Source organism: Plasmodium chabaudi, assembly GCF_900002335.3.
Source record: "Plasmodium chabaudi chabaudi strain AS genome assembly, chromosome: 9".
NCBI lineage: Eukaryota > Apicomplexa > Aconoidasida > Haemosporida > Plasmodiidae > Plasmodium > Plasmodium chabaudi.
In genome coordinates, this window is record NC_030109.2 from 324,765 (window position 1) to 349,727 (window position 24,963).

The window sequence follows — 24,963 nt, forward strand, 5'->3', positions numbered from 1 at the left end:
ATATTTATAATAAACAAAAATATAAAAATGGTATATCAAATATATCCGTTATTATTTCTTTTTTACGTCTTCCAAAAAATTACCAAAAGTAGTTTATGGTGACATATATATTTTTAACTTAGACTTTACGAAAGTGCTGAAAATCGTTGATTGAATTATGAGATGGTTTAACCATGATTTTTTTAAATAATTTTTGAATTTTTATTTTACTTTATCAGTCTATACAAATAGAATAATGCGAATAAAGCGAACTGCGAAAATGGTTGTATAATACCAACTAAATCGCATATACAACAATTTAAAGCTTTAAATAAATACTGAAATTTCCAACAATTATTATACTTTATTCTATTCAGCTAATATATAAAATGGTCAAGCTCTATATTAACAAAAAATACAACTTCTTCCTATTTTTAATATTATTTATAAATACTAATTTATTTTATATTATCATATTTAAAAAAAAAAAAAAAAAGTTGATAATATATACGTTTTGATAACAGAATAAACAAAAAAACAACTTTTTTTATAGCCCTATTTATTTGATCTTTTTCTATATAAATAAATACAAGTGCATAATTAAAAAAAATACAATATAATAATATGCCATTGCCCTGTACTTTAATTCCTTTTGTATGTCTGTGTTTGCAATAAAATTATGCTAATGATAATTTGTTAGTTCAATAAATATACAAAATAAATAAAACGACAAAAAAGGGTAATCGTACGAATATCATTCTCAATATAGTTTTACGTTTTATGTGACTTTAAAATATTAATCATTTTACACTATATAAAAATGTAGGTATAATATATAACTGTCCCTTGAAATACCTTTATATGTAAATACCTATTTATGCTATAAAAAATATTTTTTTTTTTATTTCTTTATTATAAACATAGTAATTATATAACAAGTTTGAGTTTAAAAAAATATGCAAAGTATATATTACTTTTAATTTTCCTATAAAAAATATCACATACTTTTTTTTATTCTATTATCATAAAAAAGGCTAATATGGTCATAACATATTTACTGATATGTGTATAAGTACGTATTGTTATTTATTTTAAAATACTCTGATATATTTTATGCCTTCCTTTTTATATGCATATATATTATTAAGGGAATTTAAAAGCACGCATGAATAATTGTTGAAAGATTTTCCTATACATATAAAAAATATATATATATAATAGCATGTACGGAATAATAAATTTATATAACGGTGATATTATGTAATTAAGAATATCAAATGCATTTAGTAACATCACATTGAAATTAAAATAAATAGGTAGAAAAAAAAATATATATAACAAATATTTATCATCAAAAAAAATATTATATAATAAAATATAAATACCATTTATGGATATATAAAAACGTTATTTAAAAAAGATAAAATATATATTTATATAACATTTTTGTACCACATAATATTGTGAACCCTTTATTTATATATTTCCATTTTATAACTTATACTCCCTTTTAATCTTTCATATTAAAAATAAAAAGAAAGTTGAGAAAAAAGAAAATTAACATATAAAATATATGTAAATTAAAAATAAATAAAAAAACAACAAGAATATATCAGAGCTGAGGAAAGAAATACAAAAAAAATATAAATAATAATAAATTATAAAAAATAATAAAGAAGAATACAATAATTTTAAATACATATAAACTGTTTGTTTCCAATTAATTTTATACATCAAGAAATACCTTTCCTTTTTTACTATTTCTATTAAGGTTTTTTCAACTGAAAAAAATATAACATATAAAAAATTATTGTAAAATACCTACAAAAGAAGAGCTAAATTTGTTAGCGAATCATTTCCAATTTTACCAATCATATAAAAAAAAGCCTAGGTTTATAAAATATTTATTTATTACTAAAAAATGGATGTTATAAAAAGGAATTAATTCTTACGAAATATTAGATGCGGAGAGATTTTCAAATTTCTTTTTATTATTTTCTATTTTCCTTATATTACATTTATTTTAATATATGTAAAAGAATTGGAGCTGGAGATATTTAAATAGAAACAAAAAGGAATACCCCAAATTTTAACAACCTTGAAATACAATTAGCGGATAATATCTAACTCTCCTATATGTATATATATGCGCCTATACAATAAATATTAACAACTAGCCATTCTCAACATAAATTATTCCCTTTCTCAATGTCATGGATTTTATAAAAAAACAAATGAAATGAACCAAGTTTATATTGTAGTGGAAAATAATTAAAGTAAAGATTTATATAATAAATAAAACCACAAGGATAATATAACAATCTCATTGGGAATTACAATAACCGTTACTCATGTGTGTATAATTTTGTAGAAGATAAAAAGAATGTTTTTATATAATAGGGAACATATATTAACACATTATTTAAACACAAAATTAAGAAATTATATATTTTTTTAAAAAATAACATATTTATCTAAATTAAAATATATGCAATTTATGAAAGAGGACTAACAAGTCAAAACCATAAAATATACTAATTCGTAAATTCATTTTATAATTAATTTTTAACATTCATGCATTATTTTATAATAAAGCTAATTAAAGATATATAATTAATAATACATTTTAATTAAAAAAAATCATTCTAAACAACCTTAAGCAAAATTTAGTAAAAGAAAAATATAAAAAATGAGCGCCGCTGTTGAAAACAAAATGGAGGTACAAGGAGAAAACGATAACCAATGTAATAATGAAAATAATAATGATTTAAGTAAAGAAAATGCCCAAAATGAAGTTAATGTAAATGAAAACGGCACAAATGCAAACCATGATGATGATAAAAATAAAGCCAATACAAATAATGACAATAATGATAGTGAACAGAAAGAAAAAGAGGAAAATAAAAGTAGTAATCGATGGGCTGATATGTGTGAAGATTTTGATTCTCCATTAGGTATAACTTTTATTACTAATTTTTTTGTAGTATAAAAATGTGTATATCAATTTGAAAATATTGCTATATGCATAATATAATGTACATAAACCCGTATTTCTACACATGCATAAATATATTTATGTTACATTTTGTGAAAAATTGTTTATCCTTTATAGTTGACACCTATAATGATGATAATGCCATGAAAAATAAAACGGTGGATAATAATTATAGCAATGGTGACGTTAATAATCCCAAGCAAAATTATTTTGTTCCTTCGAAAAATGGTAATTTTTTAATTATTACTGTTATTTTTAAACTTAAAAATAGTTAATATACGAAGAAAAATCGCCAATTTTTATTTCATGTGTGGATTTAAATGCTTGATATTTTTTATTAACATGCTATTTTATGTAGCTATTTTGTGCATGCTGATAATTTTTATTCCAATAATTTCAGCTGTAATATAGCTATTTTTTTTTTTTTTTTCATAATTTCTACATTTTTTATGACTTGTTCATACTATTTTGTGCGCATTTATACATATTTTTTTTTCTTTATCCTTTGCAGATATGAATAATTATTCAAATATTTACGAAATATACGTCCGAAATCTTCACTTGGATATTACAAAAGAAGAGATCTATACTATGTTTGAAGGATACCGAATAAAGAGAATCAACATTTTGAACAAAAAGGGAAAAACAGCAGCAGCTTATATCGAATTTGATAACGCAGAAGATATGAACAGGTCATTAGAATTAAATGGAAAAATGCTTTATTCAGGAAATAACACATTTGAACATGGTACTATTTCAGTTATAATTAATAAGGATAAAACAAAAGCTTTTAATTTAAATCAAAAACAAAATAAATTTAAGAAAACAGTAAATAGAAATAATAATTTTGGTAATATAAGACAAGGTAACAATGCTATGAATAATTATAATAATAACAATGCAAATAATAGTGGCAATAATAATATGAACGGCAATAATATGTTTTCAGGAAATAACAATTCCTATTTTAACGATAACAATAATAATATGAGAATGGGAATGAAAGGAGGAAATGATAATATGAATTCAAGTTTTAATTACAATAATATGAAAGGAAATTACATGAATAACCAACAAGGAATGAACAACATGAATGCAAATCAGTCAAATAACAATATGCATAACCAAGGTGATAACAAAAACGCGAATTCTCATTTTGCTTTTAAAAATATGAATTATCAAAACAATAACAGTGGTAATAATAATTCGAATAAAAATGCAAATGCTGATAATACAACTACTGAGCAAGCACCTGCTACATCAGAGCAACGAAAAAAATTAGTTTTAAAAAAAAGAACAGTACCATTAGATCAAAACAGTTATGTTGCCAATCCAAATATTTTTGGTGAAGCTAAACCCGTTGATACAAACCCAGATAAAATTTTAAATGAGAGTATTTCAAAAGACAAAGATAATAATAGTGGAGACGAAAATAATACTACTGATCAAAAATTAGAAAATCAAGAAGAAGATGAATCAGGAGGGAAAGGAAATAATGAAAATAGAAAAGGAATGGCAGGATCAAGTTCGAATAAAAATGTATTTAATTATAAAAAAAATAACAATTTAAATAGGAATTCAAATTATAATAACTTTAATAAAAATAATGCAAATAATAATAATACTGGAAAGAGTAGCAGTGGAGCAAAAAAAAATGTATTTACGATGAATAAAAATAATTCGGGTAATAACAACAATAATAATATGAAAAATAATATGAATAATTTAGATAATGCTGGTAGTGGAAATATGAACGGTATCGGATCCGATGGCAATATGAAACGAATGAATATGAACAAAGGGTTTAAAAATTCAGATGGAAATAATATGCCTTACAACAATAATAGTGGAAGCGGTATGAATAATCATGGATATAACTCGAATGCTGATGGAGAAGGAAATACAAAATCGGGGTATAACAAAAATTCAAATTACATGAATAATTATGACAATAATAATAAAAATGCATTTTCTACGTTGAGAAATAATTTAAAATCAGATAAAAAAAATGACGATGGAATGTATGGAGGTAAATCCAAAGATTTAAATGTTATTAAAAAAGATGAAAAAGCAAATATAAAAAATATCATTATGAAAAACATTAAACGTGAAGATGGTAACAATAGAAGTAGTTCCAACGTGAGAAATAATTCAGCAATTAGTGGTGGATATAAAAATAATAATAGTTCATATAATAATGATGATGGTCAAAATATGAGAGGTTCCAAAAATTATGGTAAATTTGGTTCAGACAATGAAGGAATAAATAAAGATAATCATAACATAAGAAAGGGTAATGAAAGTAGTTCTAAAAAAAATGAAGAACCATTTGAAAATATGAACAGAAATATAAAAGGATCAGGTGATGGAGATAATTATAATAAAAATTCAAATTCTTATAATTATAATATCGAAAATTTATATGACAGTTCTTTAAAATATGTAAAAAATTCCAACAATTCAAGTAAGGCAAAAAAGGTTACCTCAATTAAAACAGTTAAAGTTATAACTACCGAAAAAAAAAATGATGATGAAAATAACAGACATCCCGATTCAAAAGATAAAAATAAAGATGATATAAATAATGATGCAGGAGATGGAGCTAGCTATAGTAACAATAATGAATCTCATTCTAATAAATATTATGACCATGATAATAAAAAAATAGATAATAATTATGATGACTCCCATCGAAGTAATAATGATAATTATACCTATGAAAGTGATAGTTCTGAAAATGGTAAAGATATTACTAGCAAAAATCTAAAATCAACTTTATTACAAAGTAAAACAAAAAAAAAACCGAAAAAAAAAATGAGTAATGATAATGAAGAAAATAATAATATAGGTGATGAAAATAATGCACCTAGTAATAATACACAAAGAACTGGAAAAAGTCAAAAAATCGATATTTTAGTTAAACCTAATTTGAAAAAAGGAGAAAATATATGGGAAGCAAGAACAAATTTATTAGGAGAACAGAAAGAAAATAGTAATGCCTTATCAAATGATAAAGAATCTTCTTCAAATTCTCGAAAAAGCCGTTCCCATTCCAATAAGGTTAGCAGAGCAAGTAGCAAAAGACGAGATTCAAGTGCTCGAAGAAGAGATGATAGTAGACGAAGAGACCGATATAGCCGACGATATGATAGACGAGAAAGTAGAAGGGATGATCGAAAATCAGATAGACGAGATGAAAGAAGACATAGTAGAAGAAGTGAAAGTAGAAGAGATGGTAGTAGGAGAGATGGAAGTCGTAGAGATAGAAGTCGAAGAGATGAAAGTAGAAGGGAAGATAGAAAAGAGGATAGTAAAAAAAGAGATGAATCGAAAAGACAAGATAGAGATGATTCATATGATCATAGAAAACATAGTAGAAATTATGATAAAAGAAGTAGTAGAAGTAATAATTATGAAAGAAGAAGAAGCAGTAAATATGATTCATCAGATAAAAAAACGTATGATAGTAAAGGATATAATTCATCTGATGATAGAAAAAAACATAGAGATTCCTATGATAAAATAAATTATAAAGAATCCTATGATAGAGCATATAGAAATTCTCATGATAGATTAAGTTATAAAGATGGTTATGAAAAAAATGGAAGAGATAGCTACCATAGAAATAGTAATTATATGGAATATGATAAAATGGATAATAAATATTTTTCAAATAATTATAGTTCCATAAGACATAAAAATTATGGTAGTAACGGAAGTAAACATCATAATTATCATTCAAAGATGAGTAATTATAATTATTCAAATAATTATAAATCATCAAGTTATTATAAGTATCCATCAAAAAATGGTTCATATTATAAAAGTCCAAAAACCCAATTAAAAACAAGTGAAAAAGAAAAATCAGAATCCAAATCAGAAGTCCAAACTATTCCTAAAAAAGCTATTGTTTCAACTGTCAAAACAAATAACGTTTCGATTAAAAAAAATCGATACGAATGTTTAGATGATGGTGATGAAAGTGATAAATAAATTTTAAAAATGCGTGTGTAACGCTTGTTTACACTCCCACAAATATGCCTATATTTATCACTAACCTTGCACATATATAATATATAGCATATATATGCGTGTGCAAATGTAATAACATTTTAGCTAGCTTTAAAAAAATTTGAATATTTTTTATTTCAAACTTTTATGAGAGTCCTTGTATATTTATTTATCCTATTTTTACCATGAAAATATCTTATGAATAATTGTATACCAATCTGTATTAACACGCTTATCCATGCTATCCATATGTATATATATACGTGCCTATACATGCTTATACGTGCTTATACGTACTTATACGTACTTATACATACTTATACATACCTATATGTGCATGTGTTAACATTATTTGTGTGTGTGTATACGCTGTTTTGATATAATATGAATAATTATGGCATTTTCCTTTTTACACTAATATATGTTGCATATAATAATTAACACAGCATGGCGCGAGCATATTCGCTACCCATGTACCAGATTATTATCTCTTCGTTCTTTCGTTTATCTATTCATTATTTTATTATATTTTTTTAATGTATTATTATTGTACATATTTTTATGTTAGTCAGAATATTCAAAATAACGAAAAAAAACTTAAACTAACTTTATTTTATGTTTATAAAATTATCATTCATTATTTTATCCAAAATAGATTCAACAACCATTGTAGCACTGTAGCACTGTAGCACAGTAGCATTATAGCACATGAAATTTTTTCATCTTTTTCGGTCGTCTATTTTTTACTTTACCAACACCCAATAATGTGCAAAACTTTGCTTATAGCCATTTTGCGTGTTAACTTTGTAGAAATAGGGCACAATTCGATAGAGAGCGGCATAACCTACCCGTTGACATATGCATAGCATGTAAAAATAAAAAATAAGCTAGGAAAAAATAGTGTGTGTGACACCTTTTTCTTTCCCCCTTACATCGTGGAAGTTTACGAATTCGACTTTGTATCATATATATTTTGCATTATCCATTTTATACTTTTTTGCAAACTGCCGTGAGCATGAGCATGACAGTTTCAATAATCACACTAAAGCATAGTTACTTGAATAGTTTAAATTAGTACCAGTATACATTACATTTTTTATGTTCCCTTGTTTAAGTATAATATAAATAGTAAACAAAACTATGCAGTATATGTTATACTATCCCAATAAGTAATTAATAACAATAGGTATTAAAAATGGTGCTAGCAAATAATTATATGGGGAATAAAAATGTAACTTAACAAATGCGAGGGCATATATTTAATATTTTCATAGTTCAAAAATGGGTTGGAAAATAACCATACTTTTTATGATTTTCAAAAAAGTATAAAATAAATATACAAAATTTAAAAATAATGCTAATCACATACCTATTTTTTGTTTTCATTTTTTTTTAAAAATATTTAGATAAAATATGTATACCAAATTAGCATGTGTAATTGTTTATTTTTATTTTTTCTTTTTCCATTTTATATAAATTCATTATATATACCTTATCATATGTACATACATTTTTTTTCGGACTTTCAATATTAAATATTTTTTTGTGAATAATGTAAATATGTTTATTCTCTTCAGTATTACACATTTGTACAGTTAAACTAAAAAATTATAATTAGGTAGTAAAATATATTTACGATCATTCCTATTTTTATAAAAAAAATGGAAATATTATAAAATCCATATATTATTATTGTTAAAAAATTGCAAATAAAAAAAAAAAAAAAAAAAAAAAAAAAAAATCGGAAAAAAAAAACGAGATGGCTTACCCCTTTTTTCCAAGAAATATTGAGAGTTAGAAATTGTTTTTTTTTTATTATAAATTCATTTTTGTATGCTCAAGAAAATTTAGATGATTTGCCATTTTGTGTTTATCATAAATATAGTTAGAGAATCGTCTATTCTTTAGCATGCATGTTAAGTATTTGCATCAAATGCTTACTTATATATGACACTACTTATATTACTTTAAAGAGTGTTACGAATTGTATATCGAAGGATAATATTTTCGTACTAACTAAATTATTCAACTATTGTACGCCTTTAAAATAGGGCCTACATATTGTATAGAAGAGTTGAATACTAGCAGGCCTTTACTTATTTGCCAGCATATACATGTAAAAACATTTAAGAGTAACAAATAAGAATAAGTAAATATGAATTCTTACAAAGAATCTAATCATGTAGTAGACCAAAAGCGATTATTGGATGAATGCATTTTTGTTGTCAAGGAGCAAAGCTTTTTTATGAAGCAGGCACTGGTAAGGGGAAACACTACTTCACTACTTATGTGAATTCATTCGTATTGCATGGTGAATTTGTACTTGTGGTGTGCAATGAAGTGATACACACACCAGCTTAAAACGGTTCATACCATGTTTCACCGTTTGCAATACTTCGTTATGCTTTTCTAGCTTTTCTAGCTCTTCTAGCTCTTCTAGCTTTTCTTACTTTTCTAGCTTTTATAACCTTTCCAACTTTTCCAACTTACTTTGCAGGACAATGGGTCGTTGAGGGACACGCTCAAGCACGCGTCCAACATGCTGTGCGAATTAAAAACGACCGAGCTTTCCCCTAAGTATTACTACGAATTGTACATGCTAATATTTAATGAGATGCAGCATTTGGATAGCTTCATAAATGATAAAAAAAAACATAAAAAAAAATTTATTGATATATATGAAAGTGTACAACATGCAGGAAATATAATACCGCGTTTATATTTGTTAATAATCGTTGGAAGAAATTATATAAAAAATAAAGATATTAAAGCAAAGTATATTTTAAAAGATATGACTGAATTATGTAAAGGTATACAACATCCTTTAAAGGGTTTATTTTTACGATATTTTTTGATACAGATGTGTAAAGATAGGATACCAGATACTGGTAGTGAATATGAAGAAGCAGGTGGTGGGAATATTGATGATGCATTTGAATTTTTATTAACAAACTTTTATGAAAGCTTAAAATTATGGAATAGAATGAATGATAAAGTTGTACCAATACCTAATAATATAGATGATACTATTTTAAAAAATAATAGAATAAAAATATTAAAAGAAAAAATGGATGTTAAAATGTTAGTTGGGTCTATATTAGTTCGTATGTCACAATTAGAAGGAATGACAAAACAATACTACATTGAAAAATGTTTACCAAAATTATTATTATACTTATCTAATATTAATGATTCATTGATACAACAATATATATTTGAATCTATTGTCCAAGTATTTAGTGATGAATGTCATTTATATAGTTTAGAAATTTTATTAAACTCCATTTTAAAATTAAATAATTCTGTCGATTTCAAAAATATTCTTATAACGTTACTAAAAAGATTAAGATCATTTGTTGAACATGATAAATCAGAGTTTCCAAAAGAAATTGATATATTTAATTTATTTTATAACCATCTTGTTATTTATGTTAATAGGACAATAGAGCAGTGTCAAAATGAGATTAACTATAACGATGCACAGGATATGTCATTTCAAAATGTCGATAAGAGTGCCGTTCATCCTGATTCGATAAACATTAATGATGAACCATCCACGTTAAACAATACGAAAGAAGATGCAGATGCATCTAAGGTTATACCCATACTTACTGATCACAATAGTATTCATAAAAATTCGATCGGAAATAATGATAATAATAAAGTAGTTAAAAAAGATAAACAAGAAATAATTCAAAATATAATAAAAATGCTACAAGTTTTATATGAATTTATATTTTTATGTATATGTATGTATGATAGTACAACAATTAATGCATTATTTGAATTGGCATATAAAATAGTATCCAATATAAATATAAATGATGGTGAAATATATGAACAAGTCATAAGTATTATTGTATTACCATTTAATCATTTAGGGTTAGACGCATTAAAAGCGAAAAATATTCAAAATTTATTAAATAGTATCAATGATAAATATAAAAAAAAATTAAGTTTAAATATTATTGATGCTATTATAGAATGTAAACATAAAGAGATGGTATATGAAAATGTCGAAGAAATTTTAAAATTTATTTCATGTATTTTTTATGAAGATACACCAAATCAAAAAAAGAATATTAATAAAAAGGATCCGTTTAATTTTGAAAATAATTCTATTGTTTATACATCAGAAAAAATATCTAAATTTTTTCATATAATTACTAACACAAATAATATCGAACAAAAATATAATACAACCATGTTATTTTATAATTATATATATGATAGTATATACTTCAGTCAATTACTTCCCACCATTATTTTTACTTTATTAAATATCGTCACCAAAATAATAGTTGTTGGTACATCTATTCCAGATAATAATGAAACGACACATTTATCAAACTCTGAATTTGATAATGAACAAAGTAAACGTGAAGATAATTATTATGATTCAAATTTTAATAACTTTTCAAATAAAGAAACAACAATATTAAGTGAAAACACAGTTAATCAATATAATAAATATGCAAAAAATATTTTCAAATTTATACATACAAATTTACTAGCTATATCAAGTGAAATCCCTATACTGGCATTTAAAATATTTTTATATAGTGCTATAGTAGTAGATAAATATGAAAAATTTGTAAATGATTATTCTTTTATTTCCTTTGATAATATAGAAGCTATATGTTTAGAATTTATTACACAACCATTAATTATATATGAAGAAGATATAAACATTTCAGCACAACAATTTGAATGCATTATATGGGCTGTTGGTATTTTATCGTCCCATATTAATATATTAGATAATGAAAATTATAATAATGTAGCTTTAAAATTATGTCAACATGCTAATAAGTTATTAAAAAAAAAAGATCAGTGTGTTGGACTTTTAATGTGTTCACATTTATATTGGGAAAATAAAAAATATAGAAACAGTACGAAAACTTATGAATGCCTACAAAAGGCTTTAAAAAATGCTGAAATAGCTATGCAATCAAATAGTGATAATATATTTTTATTTGTTCATACTTTAAAAAAATATTTATATTATTATGAATCATTAAATATTGAAGTTACTGAAAAAAATATTAACTACCTCATAGATATATGTCAAGAATATTATTCAGACTTATCTAAAGACAATTCAGCGAATCAAGAATATTTACAAATTATTAAGGACATACAAGCTAAGAAACAAGCCAATCCAAATCTGTTTGAAAATATAAATGCTTATTTGCCTAGCTAAAAAGGTTCACAAAATGCAGCATTATCACGCTTATTATGCGATTGATTTTTTTTTTTAAATTAGATTATCTGGAAATAACCAAACCAATGCATCAAATTATTTATTCTACCATTTTGAACTTTCACATTTTTTGTATCAATCCCAATGAGCTCTCGTTTTTTCAAATAAATAATAAATGTTTTTCCTAAATATGTAATGCATAGAGATGTCAGTGTGCCGATTGTCTTGTCATATTTTTTTACTTGATTTGTGCATACTGATAAGTTAGTATGTGTACCCTAATATTTTATGTAGTTCATCCATTTTGTTTTATTAACAACAAACCAACATTCATACTTGCACATAAATAATTAGTGTAATGTGCTAGTATGACTAACCATTAAAAGTTCGAAAAAATATGAATAATATCAAAGTTACAATAAATAGTTCGAAATTTGTTTAGATATTTATTTCTTTGATCTTTTCTGAAATTTATTTTTTGTTCGAATTTCTTTCTTAATATTATCTAACTGATTAACATCAACAAAATATTTTTTCTTTTCTTCGTCAGTCAGTTCTCGACACACTTTTATTCCCATGCTTTGGCATGTGCCTAATGAAAGTTGTAGAAAATGTTGAAAAATGGCATGTCAATATGTATAAACACTAACAATGCAAGCTTCAAACGAATCTATAGGAGGCACTTTGTAAAGTAGCAAGCGTGTGCCATCTCATCTCATATGTGAACATGCATGCAGTATGAATAAATATGTCATCTTTACCGATGATGTACTTGCATATACTTTTAATTGACATATTGATCAGGGGGGGATCCATGCGTTTGCACTTCGCGATGTGGAAAACCTGCGCATTGTCATGAAGTAGGCAAATAAGTGGATAACCAAGGAAGTAAATAAATAAAAAAGTAAAAAAATGACTTATGCTTAATAAACATACTTCCGACAAAGTTATAGCACCAACGATTTTGTGTTTCGGGGCATAACTAAACATGGGAACTCTTGCGCACTTTCTGATGAACCAAACAACTGTTGGGGTTCTCAAATAAAATCGATACGTCCTATGATTATGTAGAAAATGTAATAAGCATTTGCAAAGGGTTGTGCATAGCATGTATGTGTATTGCTTCGTACAAAGCGGTAGCAATAAATCTATCTTTCTCATTATGCAATATTAGCATAGAATGGTAAAATAGGTTCTTATTTATTAACAAAGTTAAATGTATTTTCTTTTTCTCAACAATTTTAGGATGCTTATACCTATCATTGAGTGGCTCTAGAGTAACTTGAATGGGAACATTTTTTGATATGCTTTTTGTTCGTTCATTGAATTCTTTGAAAAATGTCATCATATTTATGCCTATAAATATTGCATAAATGGGTGTATATCTCTATATATTTTTGAGCATACAAAATAAAAGTAAACGACAGCTCAGCTGTTTTAATATGCACATTATGAATCGGTTGTTTATTTGCTGATGTGTGTAGCTATACCTAAAGGACCGAGGGTTTGCCCGATACTTGCACTAGGTTTGGGAGAACCAGCCAAGACAATTAAATTAAAACGTCCTATCCTTGACATTTTAGAGTTACTACATCCAAGGAACATAAAAAGGAATGAGATTAAGAATAGTATATTTTTATTAACTTCATATAAATATATAAAAAAGAAGAAACGTCAAAAGTAGCAAACTCATTTTTTTTTAAAAAAACTTACAATTTTAAAACTTTTTTGGATTAAACATTTTTTTTTCATTGTGAATGTTCGAAAGATTTCTATTTATATGTTATGCATTTTTTAAAAATGACATATTCCTATATAGTCAAAATGGTAAGCTATATTATAAGAAAATATTTATCACAAAAATGAAACAACATATATATTTTTTATACTTCAATCAAACTCTTTATATAGTACTATAAAAGTTTATAAGTATTATTTATTTTGTTGCCATATTTATGAATGTACGTTTTATAATACATATTTTAATTCGTTTTATCAAAAATAATATGCATTAAAAACTATTTTTTACGAACATAATTTGATGTAACTTTTAATCCTATTTTTTATAATCACGCCGATTTTAATAAAAGTTTGGTAACTTTTAATATGCCCTATTTCATACATTAATGTGTGCATTTTCAAAATCACCATTTAATTATTATAGATTTTTTTTTTTCCAGACCATTTATTCTATTTTTATATTTTATTCTATTTTATAATTTATATTATTTTTCATTTTTATACATGGAAATGCAAAACAATTGTAAAGAACTTTCTAACTTTCGAATAGTACGGTTTATTGGGGTTATGTGAAAAATGGGCAATGATTTTTTCTCACATTATTTAGGATAAATAGAAAAATAAATAAAATTTACTTAACACTTGGTAAAACTAATAAAATCCAAAGGACAACCAAATATATGTGTATGTATCCTCACTTAATTTTCACGGGGAAAATTTCTCCATAGCTTTTCAAATGCATATACAAAACATGTATTGCTAATAATATTAATTTTGATAAATTGTCATTATTTTTTTATGCATTTATTTATATGTTTATTGATTTATTTATAATCATTCTCTTTATTATTTTCCTTTCTTTGGGTTTAAAGTTATTGGCCATTTGTGTGTTTTAATTTTTCATACCATTTACCTTTACCTAATTTTGAATTTTTTATTAGTTAGCAATTTAAAAAAAAGAACAAAATGCAAAACCAAAAAATGCAAAACAAAAAAATGAAATTTGTGAAATAATAAAATATATATATACACACCAAAATTACAAAATAGTCTTACACAGACAAATATAATATTCAATAACTAAACATACATAACCTTATACGAATGGATAATAACACTATTATAATTGACAATGGCTCAGGTAAAAAAAAAAAATTATTGCATGTGCAGGCAAATAAGCTAATTTATTCATTTATAAAAAAAAATACCTTGCTGTTCAGAAAAAAAAAGTTACACACAAAGCTTGATTATCCTCATTTTCGCTATTTTTTTTAATTTCTTAATATATAGGCTATATGAAAGTAGGATTAAACACAAATACTTTACCGACAATAGTATTCCCCACAGTAGTTGGAAATTCGAGAGATAAAGATGTAAATCAAACATATGTGGGAGATGAAGCATTTTATCATGAGTCTGAATTATCAATATATAGGCCATTCGATCATGGGCATATATCTGATTGGGATTTAGTAAATAGCATATGGGATTATGCAATAAATTGTGTTGATCCAAATAGAAGTGTAAAAAATATATTATTAACTGAGCCCCCATTATGCTCTATATCTCATAGAAAAAATATGGGAGAAATATTTTTTGAAAATTTTGGGTTTGAAAATATAAACATTTCTGTGTCTGGCCTGATGTCTATATATGCAGCAGGTTTAACCACAGGTTTAGTTTTAGATATAGGAGAAGGAGTTACACAATGCATACCAGTTTTTGATGGATATATAGAAAAAAATTCAGTTATTCGTTCCGATTTTGGTGGAGAAGAATTAACTATGTTTATGCAAAAATTAATATGTGATATAGGATATAATATGACAACAAGAAAATGTTATGAATATGTAAAAATTATGAAAGAAACTTTATGTTTTTGTTCGTTAAATCCTCCAAAAGATCAATTAAGAGAAGATTTAACAGCTACTTATACATTACCAGATGGTGATGTTTTAAGAGATGGATATAATACTATAGAAATTTCTCATGAACGATTTTATGTTCCTGAAGCTCTATTTAATCCGCTTTTATGTCATAGAGATAATTTAAGTATTCCTGATATTGTATGTAAATCTATTTTATCTTGCCCTATTGAAAATCGAAAAATATTAAGTAGCAACATTATTTTATCGGGTGGTTGTTCTCTTTTTCCAAATTTGGCTGAACGATTAGAACGTGAAATAAAAAATAATTCACCTGAAAATGCCAGATCCGCAGTAAAGGTAATTTTTAAATGAGAAAGAACTGTCTATCCTTATTTTATTTGTAAAACTAAATCGTGACTACATACTTATGATACATCTATTTTTTAACATTTAGGTTCATGTACACGAAAATAGGGCTATCATGGCTTGGTGTGGTGGCCAAATATTTTCCCAACCCGAGTTGCGGGAGGCCCAAAGGGGAGTGTGGATATCAAAGGAAGAATACGACGAAACGGGGGACAACATATTTTTGATCAAAGTAAGATCTTCAAAAAAAGAAATAAAGCAAGTACATCATGTACGATCACATTTACTAGCTTAGAATTGTATCTCAGATTGAGTAATGTCCTTTGTAAAATTTCATTGTATCTTCCTTCTTTTTTATAGGCAACTCTAAAGCTGACGTAGTTCAATTTTTTCTCCCATTGTTTGTCATTTCATTATACTTCCCGTGAGGACTTTTACTTTTTATCGTCTCGCTTAATTTTGTTTATTATTCTTTCTTGCTATAAAAACGGAAAACCGAAAACTTGCCGTAATGATGAAACCCAAAGCAAGCAAGGAATGTAAATCCATCAATTTAAATATGCATATGATTATATATGTATTTTATTTTAATTGTTTTTACTTGATCTTTGATTATATTTTCTATTTTATAATTATAGACTCCCTTTTGTGCCTTTGTTGATATTAAATGATGCAAATTTTTTGCGACATTATGAATTTTAATATCTTGTATTTTTTTATCATACACCTAAAAAATGAGAAAAACAATATTTATTAGTTCATTATATATTATTCCTATAATGCTATAGGTTTACTATTTTTATTTTGTTTTTTTTTTATTCATGTAAACATAATAATTACATGTATTACAATTTTTTTACACATATGCATTTCTAACTTATCATAAATTAATCTCAAATTTTTTTTTATCATACCAACTGCTTTATCCTTTTCTCTTCGATTTCGTGTAGCATTTTATTTTGTTGATCTTTGACCTGTATTTAAAAAGAGGGGGGGAATAAAACAATTACACATACATCAATAATCGTCAATTTAAAATGAAAATGTTCGTATCCATATGCATTAGTTTTTTTTCTCACATAATTATCAATCTCAATGATATCTTGTTTCCATTTAAAAAAATTGTGAATATATTTTCTCGAGTAAAATCCACGAAACCTATTTGGGGTCATATAAATAAGGGAGAAAAATGGCAATACTATATTATACACTTTAAAAGGAAAAATATTTTTTTTTTCATATTTTTTCTATTTTTGTTACATCTTTTGTATCTTCGTGGCGTTGTCTGATAAATACATATCACGTTGGGCCTCCAACTTTTCTCGTTTTAATTTTTTTAGTACATATTTGCATCTCAAATTTTCGAGATTATTTCTTATATTCTTTAAAAGGTGTCTAAACATTATAAAAGGAATAATGAAGTGTCGTTACAACCATATACATATGTGCATTACCCTTTCGAGGGAACATGATGGTAAAAAAAGTTTACCTATATATTATGTTTGCTTTTCTAACTAAGAATCCTCTAAAATGCTTTTGTATCACAAGTGCAGCTAGTCGCTCCTTTTCCGAATTTTTCTTCTTATCTCTATCAAAAGTTAATATATTTTTTCATTTTTTTCAACTTTTTCAACATTTTTCAACTTTTCCAACATTTTTCAACATTTTTAACGGGGGAAAACACGATACAATTCTCAGAGTTGTAACCTTAGGAGTGCCTTATACTCATGTGATATACTTGCATATTCCGTTAATTTTATTAAATCCATGGTTTTAAGCACTTATATATTGAAGCATGTATATATATGTGTGTGCGTTTTTTATTCCTTTAGTGTAAGAAATATTTATTTGAGAAAATTATCTTCTATACAATGCAGGTAACTAAAATGAGTACTACCTCTTTGAAATCATCGTTTAAGACTTAAAAAAAATGAAGTACATATCCCAGTGGGTATGGGAAAAATATATGCATAAGTATAGGATACAAATTAAATAATTAAAAAGTGCCCATCAATATTATTTAATGAAGGCAATTAATAGTTTCATAAAAATTTAATTTTTAATTTATTAAAAACAAAAAAAAAAATCAAAAAATAACAATGCGTGAAAAAAAATTGCTTGTCTCATTTTGTAAAGCAAATAGTTTTGCAAAAATGAATAAAATTTTTGAAATCATAAACAAAAAAAATAAAAAAAGGACTCCAACATTTTAATAATAAAAATAACATCAAATTATTTATAAAATTAATATACACATAATAATATACCTATGTAACTATCTTTGAATAATTTCTCCAACATCCTCACCATATTTCAAACTTCCACAATAGATAACAAAATATAGTCTTATATATATGGAGCAAAGCATAATTTGGAATATAGCCAATCATTTAGTACATGTCTGTTCATATTTTTTGTATACCTTCTATAAATATAACTTTATTTTTTTCTTAAAATTTGTGATGCTAAAGATGATTTTTGGCTTAACTCATTTAATCGCTTTTGGCTTTTTCTCGAAAGAACATAACTTCGAAATGAAGTTGTTGACATACGAGAACTTGTACTACATGCTTTTTTAACTAACATATTAAATCTTTTTTTTTTTAAAATCTCTTTATTATTATATTTTACATCCCTTATACTATTCTGTAATTTCTCAGCAACTATTTCTCTATTATTTACCTTTTGTAAAGTAAACTCATTTTTTAAATAATTGTCTATCTCACCATTTGATGAGTCTTTACTTAAATTGAGATAATCAGATTTATTTTTTTCTTCACTATTTTCTTCGTCATTATCTCGTAACAGCATTGGAGTATTCATAATTTTTCCCCATGTAATAATTGGGCTTTTATCTACTCCTTTCCCTGCCTCTATCATTGGAGTTTTGACATATTGATATCCATTTTTTTCTTGTAACAAATTAAAAACACCCTTATTAACCATTTCGTCTTCTTTATTTTCACGATCTCTAGCTAATAATTTCATTTGTTTATTTTCTTCACATTGATTTACTTGATTTTTAATATCTTCATTATATTCGTCAGAAAATCTGGTATTTTTATAAGCTATTATATTTTTATTTTTACCTTGCCTGTTCAGAATATTTTCACTAGATTTATAGCTATCCGAAATATTCATAAGGGATAACGCATTTTCTGATTTATTCAAATGAAGCATATCACATTTTATTCCATTTTTTGTACATTCTTCAATATAATCCATTTTCCTATTATATTCATTTTTTTTAATTATAGAATACATATTTTTTTCTATATTTTTATTTTTCATATTCCTTAATAAGTATTCAAAAGATTTATTATCTTCTGATGTATATAATTTTTGAAAATCTCTTAATTTTATGTTTAAATTTATTTTATGTTTTTTGCCATTTGGAAGGACAACTAATTTATATTTTGAGTTCTTATCAGTTTTTTTTTTCTTTTTTTCTTCAACACAACTTAATATATTATTTTTACTACTACAACTTTGTATATCACTTGATAAATCTGTTTGATATTTATTCATAAGTCCATAAACACTGTTATTATCTTCATCAATAAATGTGTTTGGAGAAGGAGGACATAAACTATTACTCTTATAACTCATGTCACTATATTCTTTATTATTAAATTCGTAATTACTTAACATTCCCTGTTCATTTTTCAATTTGTGTAAATCTGGAAAAAATGTCTTTTCTATCAAATATTCTAAAACTTCTAAATAATCTTCTTCCATTAATACGATATTATTATTTTGGTTTTTAAAATAGCTAGCATCATATTCTACTATTTCATTATTTTCAAATAAAACAATTTTTTCATTTTCCTTTCCCTTTTCATCATCTTCTTTTTTCTCTTTTTTTTTGGAACGTATTATTTTTAAATTTTGGTCATCTTTCAATAAAATCCTATTTTCATTTGTATTATGTTTTTCTGCATTATTTTCTTTATCGCTTGGGCTTTTATTATCCTCTAAAAAATTTACATACGCACTCTCCATAGTATGCAATTTTGTTTATTTCATCCAAATTTTCATAAAAATGCATTTTATTTTGTAATTCGTCTATTCACATTTCAGTTGGTTTGAAATATACTATTCCTTGAAACATGTACAAGTTTTTCACAAAAATTATGCACAAGATTGTTTAGAACATTCAAGGATGACTTTATATTTTAAGTATTATTCTACATATGCATATACATGTATGTATTTTTTGAGGGTATATTTACTAGCTATATTTATATCGCCAATTACATTTCATATAAAGTAGGACAAACTAGCGAATAATAATTTAACACAAACTTAAAAAGGAAATCATAAATTATTTGATAAAGCTAATTACTTTCTCACTACAATTTTTTGTAACACTGTTTTCATTTACTATGATTATATAAATATATATATACAAAATCAAATTATCCCATTTTTTAATCAAAAAACATAAAGGATAACAAAATATAATGCTACATAATTATTTATATTTTCTCCTTATTTTATTTATGATATATTTTTTTTATTAACAGCAAGAAATAATAATGAAAAAAATATTTCATGTTCATAATTTAGGCATAAAAAAAAAAAAAAAAAAAAAATTATATGCATATTAAAAATTTCGTCCTTACGTGTACATAATATAAAACAACGGATTTGTCGTATAATAAAATAACTCGATTACATAATTTTTGAGACTTGATACAATTTTTTTTAAATTAAAACAAATTATGAAAAAATGGGGGAAAGGAACATATAACATGTATAATTGATAAAATATACAAGTTTATAATTACGCAAAATGTACATCATTTTTTCTACTATTCATACAAATCACTAGTTATATAGCCAAGAAAAAAAGGAGAATGATGTAATAAGTAAATAATTAATTACCAGTATAAATATTTAAATCTCCAGAAGTAATAATCATTTATTTAATTAAATAACTTTTATACTATTTTCACATATATTTTAAATAAAATAATGAAATGTAGCGGAAAAGTGGGTTACTTTTTGAATTTGAAAAAAGAATATGGAGACAGGGCTGAAGTGCTGATGAAAAAATTAGAGGAAGGGAAGACTGTCCAAGCTGCATTTATAAATGATTTCATAAAAATAGATTATATTAATATATTCAAAGTTTTATTGTATATGATAAAAGATAAAAAAGTGAAAACGAGTTTTGGTGGTTTATTTGTCGATGAAAAATATGCTAATTTATTAACCTATTCTGCTACTTCAGAAAATAATAATAATCTATCGTATGAAATAATAACTCAAAATAACTGCAAACATAATGAAAATTGTGACTCTGTAAATTCTGCTTCGCAATTGGACGATGGCACCACTGTGCAATATAACACCAGCGATGAGAATGCAAAAACCGGCTTATATGAAAAAACTGAATCAAATGGCGATTATAGAAAAATAACAATAAGTAAATCAGAGCTACTAAATATAGATGGTGTTATAAAATATGATGGAATGATTGAAAATGTAGAGAAATTAGCTTATTATTTAAATCCGTGCTCATTCTTGTCTGCTTATTTTTTAGACGTAAAAAAAAATGAACATGTATTAGATATGTGTGCAGCCCCAGGAGGAAAATCTCTTATTATTGCAAATAAATTATTTGGTTTTGATGTTTCACCATTAGATCGAATTAATAACATCGATATTTTAGACGATAAACATATTGAAATAAATTGTTGTCTGAATGTTTTAAATTATTACAAAGTAAATAGGGAAGGATGTTTAGTTGTTAACGAATTTAATAAAGCAAGGTATGATAGATTAAAACAAGTATTGCATAAGCATTTACCAAATGATTTAATAAAATCAGGTAATTTACATATAACTAACTATAATGGACTTCAATTAAATTCATTTATCAGATTTCAAAAATTTCATAAAATATTATTGGATGTTCCATGCTCTACTGATGAGCATTTAATAAAAAAGGGAACAAACGATATAAATAAATGGACTTTTAATTCTATTAAAAATAATTCTAATATTCAATATGATTTACTTGTCAATTCATTTCATTTACTTCATAAAAATGGAGTTATAATTTATTCGACATGTGCATTATCGCACCATGAAAATGATTATAATATTGAAAGATTTATTAAAAAATTTAAAAAGGAAGTTAAAATTTTAGACTTTTTAGAGGATGAATACGAACGAGTTTACAAAGAGAAAATCATGAATAACCACACCATAGAAAATGGTAGTCATATTCCTTGTCATTGCAAAATGGAAGCACCCGATAAGTCCACAAATCATGATAATCACAACGCTTCCTGTACAAATACAAAGAACTTTTCTGAGTTTAAAAAGAATACAAACTTCTTAAAATTTTTCGAAAAAACAAAATATGGTTATATTTCCCTTCCAGACAAATCCCCTTTTGGGATTTTATACATTTGCAAAATTAAAAAAATATAACTATTCCCCATTTCGTTTCTCTAATAAATGTGTGGGTGTACATATTTTTTTTTTCATGTAGCCATTTCTTTAATAAAATTTTTTTTTTTTTTTTTTTTTTTCGAACTAGCTAATTTTAATCTATAAATTTTTAAATGTCGCTTAAGGCGAGCTTGTAATTGTTTGTATATAAGTACGTACAGAAAAAAATGTATAATAAAATATTAAAAGAAATAAAGTAAAAAGGAATGTAAATATGTAGAATAAAAATTGAATAAGATAAAGAAATAATAAATTGCACACAACTACGTATATGAATAAGGGTTTCCCCTCGAATCGCATACGGAAGTCAATCTAACATTTTAATTATATATAATATATATTTTTTATGACGTTTAAATGAAAATTTGTGTGTGTGCATATACAAGCAAATTGTGACGTCATAGTATAGTCATAATTTTGAGTCTGGGAAATGAAGCCAATTTATAAATGTGCATAATTTAAAAAAAATAAACTATATAAATCAGAAAAAAAAGTTTAATAAATCCATTATTTATGTTAATATATAATTTACAACATTTATAAAATAGTTAATCATTTTTTGGATGAAGAATATTTTAATATGGCTGTATTTGCATTTATAATAAATGCGATAAGTGAAATACTTTTGTCATATGAACATTCTGAAAGATATGAAAAATGAGATGATAATCGTAAAAAGTAATATTTAAGTTTATTATCATATTTACTGTTTAATAAATATTTAATAGTAGTTTCAAAAATAAAATTAACGGGTATTTGGCAAGTTATTAAACTTTGTATTTTTGTTACACACTCTTTGATTTTAATTTGTGTTGGATTTATAAAAACAAAATTACATAATTCATTTATATAAGTATGAGCCACTGATATAGAATGATGAGGTTTATCTGAATTTGAATACACTGTCATTTCTAATGCCATAATACATTTTCTTAAATTTCTTCCATGTGTATTAATTAATGTTTTAAAAAAATTTGTCGAATTATAACTTGATGATACATTTTCATTATCGCATATATTTTTTAATACTGTAAATATTTCTTCTTCAGTAGGTAATGGAACTCTTATACATATACATCGACTTTTTAATGGTTCGATAATTTTTGATAAATGCTCTAAATGTAAAATAACTCTAGCATTTCGTATATAGGTTTCTAAAGTTCGTCTTAATCCTGCTTGTGCTCCTTCACTTAAAAATTCAGCATCCTTAAAAACAAATATCCTATACATTGGCTTTTTTGAAAAAAAGGATGCACTAGATTTATAGCTACATAATTCTTTTATTATACTTTGTACTATAATTTTATCTTTTGTTCCTAATTCAAAACATTGTAATTCTAAATGATAATTACTTTGTATTACATTTATATTTATTTTACTTTCTGCATTCGTTATATTTTCGGGACGTCGAATTATTTTCTCGTCTTTAAAAATCTCTTTTATTAAGCAATCAATTCTTGTGCTTTTACCCCCACCAGGAGCCCCATAAAATATTATATGAGGCAAGTCATTGTGGGCACTTAACTTTTTCAGACGCGCAGTTATATCCTTGTGAATATTTAATTCATCGAGGCTTCTTGGCGCGTATTTTTCAAGCCACATTTTTCAAATATCAAACTGCAGAGATTGGTAATACAGATAAGGGAAAATACTTAAATATGGTTAGGGACAAAAATATACATACATATGGATGCACATGTGTGTGTGCTAGTTCCCATTTAATGGATGCTTACACAAGACTAAATTAGTATAATGGCAAAAGTGCTAGCTTAAAATGGGAAACTAAAAAGAGTATGCAAGCCCAGTATAAGCATAAGTATAACTATAAATAAAGGACTCCAGCATACAAGGTATTATAGCCAAATAGCCCTACGTTTTGTTATATCCAACCAATATATCTTAAATTTAAAAAAATATATATTTTTTATTGTGATTGAACAAAACGAGAGATAAAATAATTAAATGCACACCTTTTGAAGTCAAATAATTAGTTTATTTATTTTTATTATTTTCCCTTCCTCTTTTTTACGTTTTAATAATTACAATAAAAATAAAATTTTTTCTCCCTATCGTAAATAAAAGGATGCATATGATAAATTTTGTAAAAAATAAATAAGCGCTTACATATTTATGATTGTGTATGCATATATTAAATATATATATTTTTTATCATATAAAAATATGTGAATAATTAAATTCGTTCAAAAAAAACCTCTTTATATTCGTCATTTTTGCATAGGCATAAGGTGGGACAATATGCTTATTTCTCCATATATGACTAGGCATATCTTATGTTTACTATTATTTGAAAATAATTTAATTTTTTTAATTGCAAA

General features: G+C 25.0%; 8 protein-coding genes across 8 annotated transcripts; 4 read left to right on the plus strand and 4 right to left on the minus strand.

Annotated features, from left to right (window-relative positions):
• Positions 1-2,668: 2,668 nt before the first annotated feature.
• Positions 2,669-6,967, plus strand: PCHAS_0907100 (RNA-binding protein, putative; the record flags this gene model as incomplete). Its single annotated transcript, XM_016798048.1, has 3 exons — positions 2,669-2,933; positions 3,092-3,202; positions 3,486-6,967. The coding sequence occupies 3 exons, from the start codon at positions 2,669-2,671 to the stop codon at positions 6,965-6,967; spliced, it is 3,858 nt and encodes a 1,285-aa protein (XP_016655307.1).
• A 2,173-nt stretch (positions 6,968-9,140) lies between these two features.
• PCHAS_0907200 (vacuolar protein sorting-associated protein 35, putative) lies at positions 9,141-12,188 on the plus strand (the record flags this gene model as incomplete). The annotated part of the gene is made up of 2 exons (XM_016798049.1): positions 9,141-9,245; positions 9,483-12,188. The coding sequence occupies 2 exons, from the start codon at positions 9,141-9,143 to the stop codon at positions 12,186-12,188; spliced, it is 2,811 nt and encodes a 936-aa protein (XP_016655308.1).
• A 446-nt stretch (positions 12,189-12,634) lies between these two features.
• PCHAS_0907300 (mitochondrial ribosomal protein L11 precursor, putative) lies at positions 12,635-13,766 on the minus strand (the record flags this gene model as incomplete). The annotated part of the gene is made up of 5 exons (XM_739202.1): positions 12,635-12,780; positions 12,950-13,031; positions 13,125-13,245; positions 13,445-13,544; positions 13,679-13,766. The coding sequence occupies 5 exons, from the start codon at positions 13,764-13,766 to the stop codon at positions 12,635-12,637; spliced, it is 537 nt and encodes a 178-aa protein (XP_744295.1).
• A 1,266-nt stretch (positions 13,767-15,032) lies between these two features.
• On the plus strand, positions 15,033-16,543 carry PCHAS_0907400 (actin-like protein, putative; the record flags this gene model as incomplete). The annotated part of the gene is made up of 4 exons (XM_016798050.1): positions 15,033-15,069; positions 15,219-16,153; positions 16,251-16,394; positions 16,523-16,543. The coding sequence occupies 4 exons, from the start codon at positions 15,033-15,035 to the stop codon at positions 16,541-16,543; spliced, it is 1,137 nt and encodes a 378-aa protein (XP_016655309.1).
• Positions 16,544-16,596: 53 nt separating this feature from the next.
• Positions 16,597-17,931, minus strand: PCHAS_0907500 (conserved Plasmodium protein, unknown function; the record flags this gene model as incomplete). The annotated part of the gene is made up of 7 exons (XM_016798051.1): positions 16,597-16,641; positions 16,764-16,889; positions 17,077-17,136; positions 17,242-17,320; positions 17,423-17,557; positions 17,652-17,750; positions 17,870-17,931. 7 exons carry the CDS (start codon positions 17,929-17,931, stop codon positions 16,597-16,599), a joined length of 606 nt encoding a protein of 201 aa, XP_016655310.1.
• A 670-nt stretch (positions 17,932-18,601) lies between these two features.
• Positions 18,602-20,164, minus strand: PCHAS_0907600 (ES2 protein, putative; the record flags this gene model as incomplete). The annotated part of the gene is made up of 1 exon (XM_733541.2): positions 18,602-20,164. The coding sequence occupies one exon, from the start codon at positions 20,162-20,164 to the stop codon at positions 18,602-18,604; it is 1,563 nt and encodes a 520-aa protein (XP_738634.2).
• Positions 20,165-21,139: 975 nt separating this feature from the next.
• On the plus strand, positions 21,140-22,606 carry PCHAS_0907700 (conserved Plasmodium protein, unknown function; the record flags this gene model as incomplete). Its single annotated transcript, XM_016798052.1, has 1 exon — positions 21,140-22,606. One exon carries the CDS (start codon positions 21,140-21,142, stop codon positions 22,604-22,606), a length of 1,467 nt encoding a protein of 488 aa, XP_016655311.1.
• A 573-nt stretch (positions 22,607-23,179) lies between these two features.
• Positions 23,180-24,229, minus strand: PCHAS_0907800 (replication factor C subunit 5, putative; the record flags this gene model as incomplete). Its single annotated transcript, XM_016798053.1, has 1 exon — positions 23,180-24,229. The coding sequence occupies one exon, from the start codon at positions 24,227-24,229 to the stop codon at positions 23,180-23,182; it is 1,050 nt and encodes a 349-aa protein (XP_016655312.1).
• Between the last annotated feature and the right edge of the window lie 734 nt (positions 24,230-24,963).